Source organism: Salpingoeca rosetta, assembly GCF_000188695.1.
Source record: "Salpingoeca rosetta unplaced genomic scaffold supercont1.28, whole genome shotgun sequence".
In the NCBI taxonomy this organism is placed as follows: domain Eukaryota; class Choanoflagellata; order Craspedida; family Salpingoecidae; genus Salpingoeca; species Salpingoeca rosetta.
Window position 1 is genome coordinate 592,973 of NW_004754906.1, and position 6,647 is coordinate 599,619.

A 6,647-nucleotide genomic window follows, 5' to 3' on the forward strand; every position below is an offset into this window, starting at 1 on the left:
CACGTTCACTGGTTATCGGGCGAAGAACGACGGGGAGACAGTGGACAGTCCATCGTGTGTGTGTGTGTGTGTGTGAGTGTGTGTGAACATGGATGCGAGGACACGAGGACAAGGATGCGAGGCAGCGCATTGCAGAACAACGAACAAACACGGCAGCCATCGATATGGAAGGAGAGAAGCAAACGAGGTCCACACACGCACACATCAAATCACACACTCTTCATGTACGTACCTTTGCGGGAATCGTTCGTCCGCGTTTTTGTCCTTCTCCTCCTCTTTGCGCGCATGTATCAAGTCGTGCAGCAGCCCGTCACTCGGTATCTGCACACACACACACATACGCACGCATGGTGAGTGGAAAAGGGAAGAGCAGAGTGAGGCCGTGCACCACACACACACACACACACACACACACACACACACACACACACACATACACACACACAACACAAATGAGCGCACGTGTGCGGGCCCTACCTCTTGCATCATGACGCTCGGCACTGCCTCAATCTGTTTGAGATGAAGATCAATCTGGGCAAGGAGGCGATCCACGTACTCCTTCGTGTTCTCGTTCTCAAACGACGTCGACATGTCTGGGTGCAACGAAAAGTCCGGGCCAAAGAACGGAAAGTACTCTGCAGTGCAGCCATGCAATGCGCGTGTTTACGTTTACGTGTGTGTGTACGTGTGTGTGTGTGTGTGTGTACGTGTGTGTGTGTGTGTGTGTGTGTGTGTGTGTGTGTGTGTGTGTGTGTGTGTGTGTGTGTGTGTGTGTAAGTGTGCGTGTGTGTGTGTGTGCGTACAAGTGACCAAATATCCGGCGAAAAACGCGAGCAAAGATGAGAAAGCGCAGAAATCGAAAGAGGTCGCCCACGCAACGTTCCCTGTAGCACCCATCATCACAACCACTACCACCAGCACCATCGCCACCTGCGCACACCTCCAAATGGAATCTCGTTGGACAGCTCGGCACCAACCAGCAGCCCCGTCTCATATGTCCTGTGCCAACACGCATCCAAGACACAATTACGACACCGGGCGCAGTGTGTGTGTGTGTGTGTGTGTGTGTGTATGTGTGTGTGTGTGTGTGTGTGTGTGTGTGTGTGTGTGTGTGTGTTATCTCGGGAAACTGGGCGCTTTTTTAGGCCCCATCCCTTGTATTGCCTTGGGGCGCCATGCCACACGCAGTAGTTAAAAATGGCAAGCAGACTAGTCCACTACCTACTCCTAAGCAGTCTCCAACTTGAAATACATGCGTTGTTAATGTACCGGCTCCGCCGACTAACCGAAATTATGTTTAACGCATGGATAAAAAACGTGGTCGACATATTAAGCCCATGTAGAATACCTTTTCCTGGGGCCGGTTTCTGTTGCTGATACTTCGAGCGATAGAGAAGTCCCAAACTGGTGTGGAAGTCCTACCAACAGACTGTCCATCCCCATCCCACCCCGTTCCCCCATCTCACCAGCAGCGCGCGACGTTGCGGATGGTGTAGCCGCCGCCGCCAAGAATCAGCGTCGGCAGATTGAAGCTCTTGATAAAGTCCACACACGCGCTGCAGCAACGTAGAGCACACGAGAGCACACATGCAGGGGAAACGGTGATGTGAGGAAGAAGGGGCGTGCGGTCACATGAAGTAATGCCAAGCAGCAACACAACGCAACTCTCCATCACTTCCATCACTTCCATCCATCCATTCATCCATCCTCTCCCACTCTCGCTTGTTGACACATCCAGCACGCGCCACGCCACGTCACATTACGTCGCACCCGTGCGACTCGATGGTCATGTTGAAGCACCCGAGGCGGTCCAGCCCCAGCGAATCCGCGCCGCACTGGCACGACAGGCAGTGGTGGTGGTGGTGAGTAGACATGCGTGTGTGTGTGTGTGTGTGTGTGTGTGTGTGTGTGTGTGTGTGTGTGTGTGTGTGTGTGTGTGTGTGTGTGTGTGTGTGTGTGTGTGTGTGTGTGTGTGTGTGCTGTGAGTACATGCTGGTGGTGGGCACGTGGAAGCCTGCGCCCACCTGACACGTTTGAGCGCAGCACGCCAGGGAACGAAGCAAGTGTCTCAAACAAGTAGGCAACGGCTCTTTGCGGAGGCACAACACACCTGCAAGACGATGGCGCTTGGCTGGTACCTCTCAATGACTTTTGTCATTGTTGGCTTGAAGATGCGAAGATAGGCTGCACACAACACGAGAAATCGAGGAAATGGGGACAGGAGAGTGTTAGTTGTGTCAGTGGAACCAAGGTGAGTGAGAAATGAGCGGAAGGGGGCAGAAGACAGCGTTGCACACACACGCACACACACACACACACACACACACACACACACACACACAGTGAACTCACTGTCGCCGTCAATGCCGTTCTTGAGGGGAACGTTGACAGAATAGTACTTCCCACGGCCCTCCCCAATCTCAAAGATGTTGCCTGCAGGCAAACCATCAATTCAGAAAGCGTGTGTCAACGGGTGAGCAGTTGCACAAAGGCGCTTTGTGCATGTCACACCTGCACACGTTCGCCATCTCCCACTTCTATCAAACACCAATCCAATCATCAACATCATCATCATAATCATCATCATCATCATCATCATCATCATCATCATCATCATCATCATCATCACCTGTGCCGGGGAAGAACTGGTCGCCAAATTTGTGGAACGAAACCGTCATCACGCGGTCTGTCGTGAAAAACGCCTGATTGCACACGCATATGTCGACAGACAAATGAGTGTCTGGAACACACAGCATACACACGTACACACACACACACGTACACACACACACACACGGGTGTGCACCTCTTCGACGCCATCGCCGTGGTGGATGTCAATGTCGATGTAGAGCACGCGCGGGTGGTACCTGCGCCAACGAGCGAAGTGCAATGACACGTATGCACGCAAACAGGCAGAGAGCAGCACGTGAGCAGGTGGACACAATCACAACACCAGCAACAGGCAAATTACCACCACCACCACCACCACCACCACCACCACCACCACCACCACTTATCACCACTATTGCGCTGACTTGAGGAGCTCGAGGATGGCGATGACAATGTCGTTGACGTAGCAGAAGCCCGACGCCTCAAACTTCTTGGCGTGGTGCAGGCCGCCAGACCAGTTGATGGCAATGTCGCATTGCTGTTGGCGCGAAGTTGGTGAATCGTGTGAAGTTATGGTTGCAGTGAGGTATTCTCCTCAAAAGGATGCATCGACAACAGCACACACATACATACACACACGAACACATACACATGCGCATGCATACATATACATACACACACACCTTGTGGTTGAGTTTGCGCGCGCCTTCCAGCGATGCACCAGTGTACATTGAGCAAAAGTCAAACAGCCCTTCAAACAGCGGGCTGGCGTCGACAAGGAACGGTGGCAGTGGGTGAGAACACACGCCATCATACGATCACATGGGCAGCTACTTGCTTCAGGTCCAGTGTGTCAGTCAACGCTGTTGGTCACACACAGACTGCGGTCAAGCTACCCTTCGCCGCCAATACCACTCACCAGTCATGCCCTGTGCCGATCAGGAATTTCGATCCATCCTTGAGTGTGGGTCTGTGGTGCAAAGCGGTGAGCAAAGATAGTGGTGTTGCGATGGTACGATTTTGCAAGGGAGGAGCCGAATGCATGTGTGGCAGAAAGCATGGCGAGGGTTGACGCTTTGGTGGCGTTCACACGCGAAGCATCTTGGGTGTGGCTAGCCGTGATCGTTCAGAGTGGTGGTTGCATACACACGGGTGGATCATACACACACACACACTCACGCACGCACGCACGCACGCACACACGCACACACACACACACACGCACACACACACACACACACACACACACACACACACACACACACACACACACACACGCACGCACGCACGCATGCACGCACCGTTGCAGATACCGCACGTAGTCCTTTGAGTGAAACATTCCAATATCATCTGCGGTGGCGCGGTATGGCCGGTACACCTGCAAGCACAAGGCAGGCAGGAATGTGGGAGGTGAGCATGCGTTGCAAGGCCGCGAAAGCTGTGGGCGCGGTGGAGCGAAAATTGCGTCGACACACAACTTGCGGGCACACCTGCATCTTCTCGTGGAGGCCATAGTTGAGCACGAGGCTGTGTGTCAGCGCCAATCTGTGGGGCTTCATGGGATGTCTTTGACCTGAGCCGGTGCGCGAGTCACAAATGCGGCAGCGAGAAAAAAGCGCGCATAACAAGAACGCAGTGTAAGAAGTGCGCGTCAGAGTCAGTGAATATGCAAGCACTGAAAGTGAATGAAGGAGGGGGGGGGCAGTGTTGGCAATGGTACTCCAGCATGCACATGTGCACGTGCGTCGACTGCCGCGTACCATAGTGGAAGTTTGCGACGTCTTCATCATGGAAGTACGCCACCACCGGCTTGGAGGCCATGGCTGGCACACACAACACACAGAAGGTGAGTGTTCGAGGTGTTCGATGGCGCAAGTTGTGGCGATTGATGAATGATTTCCATAACAAATCGACAACCACGCCGACGAACGACGACGAGCAGCAAACCCGACCATGAGCACCGAAGAACGGCTGTGGCGTGTGCAGGGGGAAGCACGGGCACGGGCGGCGCAGGCCCAGGACTTCTTCCAGGACCTGGAGCAATGGGAACGGTCCATCACACAGAAGGATGAACAGTTAAAGCGCACGCAGGCTGTCACAAAGAAGGTGGAGGGAAGGCGGGGGAGGTGTTGGGGTGAAGACACGTGCAACACAAAACAACAGCTGGCATGCATTGGCTGATTCACTTGCACATACGCGCCACTTAACGCATTCACGCACACACGCACACACACACACACACATACACACACACATACACACACGTACACACGCGCACACACATACACACGCGCACTGGTCAACACGCAATTGCGATGTAGTTGCCACCCGTACGGAGTCAGGTGGGACTAGATAGTGGTACAGACGCGGAGAGCGGTTCGCAGCAAACAGCGCCAGAAACAGCGACTGACAATGTTGCAAAACAACAGCAGCAGCAGCGCCTCAGGTCTGGTGACTACCGCGGATGGGACAAATTTGATGTGGACAGCGAGCTGCAGAAGTTGGAGCAGCAGGAACAACAAGAAGAGGAGCGCAAATTGAAGGAAGCCATGCGCGCACAGCAAGGTTGCTGTTGTTGTTGTTGTTGTTGTTGTTGTTGTTGTTGTTGTTGTTGTTGTTGTTGTTGTTGTTGTTGTTGTTGTTGTTGTTGTTGTTGTTGTTGTTGTTGTTGTTGCTACACACACACATAACACTCACATGCACCTGAGCACCACCCACACACACGCATGCACTCACATTACTGTGCACTTACTTTAACACACTGACCAAAAGAGGAGATTGCGCCAGCCGACACAATGCACGACAGTCAGATGTCGGACATGCAGCTGCGGACCCACATGGCCACGTGCGAGAAGGAGAACGTACGTGTGCCACGGCACTGCAGTCACACACATCCACAGTTGTTGGCGTCAATATGCATTGCGGGTGCTTTCACCTGTTCAGTGCGCGCATCATTGGCCGTATGAACTGCCGCCGTCCTGCTTGCTGCTCCAGTGCACACATGCGTACATCAACCACCACTGACATCACCACCATCACCACCATCACCACCATCACCACCATCACCACCATCACCACCACCGCAGGGCAATGCGCAGTTCAAGGCGGGCAAGTACATGGCTGCGGTGGACTGCTACACGCGCGGGCTGGACGTTGATCCCGACAACGCCGCGCTCTACGCCAACAGGGCGATGGCGCATCTCAAGCTCAAGCAGTACGTCCAACTCGGCCCGTGTGGACGCGTGCATCTGTGCGTGCGCGCGTGTGTGTGTGTAGCATGTGTGTGTGTAGCATGTGTGTGTGTATGTGTGTCGTTGTGTGTAGCATGTGTGTAGCTGTGTGTAGCATGTGTAGCATGTGTGTATGTGTGTCGTTGTGTGTAGCATGTGTGTAGCTGTGTGTAGCATGTGTAGCATGTGTGTATGCGTGTCGTTGTGTGTAGCATGTGTGTGGCTGTGTGTGTGTGTGTGTGTGTGTAGCATGCGTGAGTTGTGTTTGTGTCGCTGTCCATCCTTCAACACTTGTATCGTTTTTGATGTTTCCATGCTTCGTCTCATTCCGTTTCCCCTCCAGGTATGAACACGTCGTTGAAGACGCAACACAAGCCCTCCGCTGCGATCCTAAGTACATCAAGGTGTGTGTGTGTGTGTGCGCGCGCGCGCGTGTGTATGTACGTGCATGTGTGTGCGTGTTCATGTGCATGTGCATGCTGCACCACCGACCCCACTCATCACCACCCTTCCACCCACCATCCATCCCATCCACCTGCCAGGCTATGTCGCGCCGTGCAACAGCAAACTGCGCTCTCAACCGCTTCGATGATGCAATGGAAGGTGAGACAACATCCCCCTCCCCATTACACACGTGCGCACTGGCTCTGGTTACTCGCCATCATCAACAACACCAACAACAACACCAACATAAACAACAACAACAACAACAACAACAACAACAACAACAACAACAACAACAACAACAACAACAACAACAACAACAACAACAACAACAACAACAACAACAACAACAACAACAACAAC

The 6,647-nt window shown here is 53.3% G+C and overlaps 2 protein-coding genes across 2 annotated transcripts in view; one reads left to right on the plus strand and one right to left on the minus strand.

Moving 5' to 3' along the window:
* PTSG_09405 (histone deacetylase 3) overlaps nucleotides 1–4,492 on the minus strand; it is a 4,845-nt gene extending 353 nt beyond the window's left edge. Inside the window, exons 1-16 of the mRNA XM_004989605.1 lie at nucleotides 4,371–4,492; nucleotides 4,101–4,183; nucleotides 3,912–3,988; nucleotides 3,530–3,580; nucleotides 3,294–3,375; nucleotides 3,036–3,148; nucleotides 2,807–2,867; nucleotides 2,630–2,702; nucleotides 2,353–2,433; nucleotides 2,111–2,184; nucleotides 1,771–1,835; nucleotides 1,467–1,556; nucleotides 941–999; nucleotides 478–635; nucleotides 233–321; nucleotides 1–8 (exon numbers count right to left, since the gene is read on the minus strand). The exon at nucleotides 1–8 is cut by the window's left edge and continues 353 nt beyond it. Coding sequence (XP_004989662.1) covers nucleotides 1–8; nucleotides 233–321; nucleotides 478–635; nucleotides 941–999; nucleotides 1,467–1,556; nucleotides 1,771–1,835; nucleotides 2,111–2,184; nucleotides 2,353–2,433; nucleotides 2,630–2,702; nucleotides 2,807–2,867; nucleotides 3,036–3,148; nucleotides 3,294–3,375; nucleotides 3,530–3,580; nucleotides 3,912–3,988; nucleotides 4,101–4,183; nucleotides 4,371–4,431 — 1,225 coding nt within the window. The 5' untranslated portion in view covers nucleotides 4,432–4,492. The remainder of the gene's footprint in view (nucleotides 9–232; nucleotides 322–477; nucleotides 636–940; nucleotides 1,000–1,466; nucleotides 1,557–1,770; nucleotides 1,836–2,110; nucleotides 2,185–2,352; nucleotides 2,434–2,629; nucleotides 2,703–2,806; nucleotides 2,868–3,035; nucleotides 3,149–3,293; nucleotides 3,376–3,529; nucleotides 3,581–3,911; nucleotides 3,989–4,100; nucleotides 4,184–4,370) is intronic.
* Nucleotides 4,493–4,515: 23 nt separating this feature from the next.
* Nucleotides 4,516–6,647, plus strand: part of PTSG_09406 (uncharacterized protein) — a 4,208-nt gene continuing 2,076 nt past the window's right edge. The window contains exons 1-5 of the mRNA XM_004989606.1: nucleotides 4,516–5,175; nucleotides 5,383–5,471; nucleotides 5,697–5,824; nucleotides 6,184–6,244; nucleotides 6,383–6,443. Of these exons, the coding sequence (XP_004989663.1) occupies nucleotides 5,160–5,175; nucleotides 5,383–5,471; nucleotides 5,697–5,824; nucleotides 6,184–6,244; nucleotides 6,383–6,443 (355 nt within the window). The 5' untranslated portion in view covers nucleotides 4,516–5,159. The remainder of the gene's footprint in view (nucleotides 5,176–5,382; nucleotides 5,472–5,696; nucleotides 5,825–6,183; nucleotides 6,245–6,382; nucleotides 6,444–6,647) is intronic.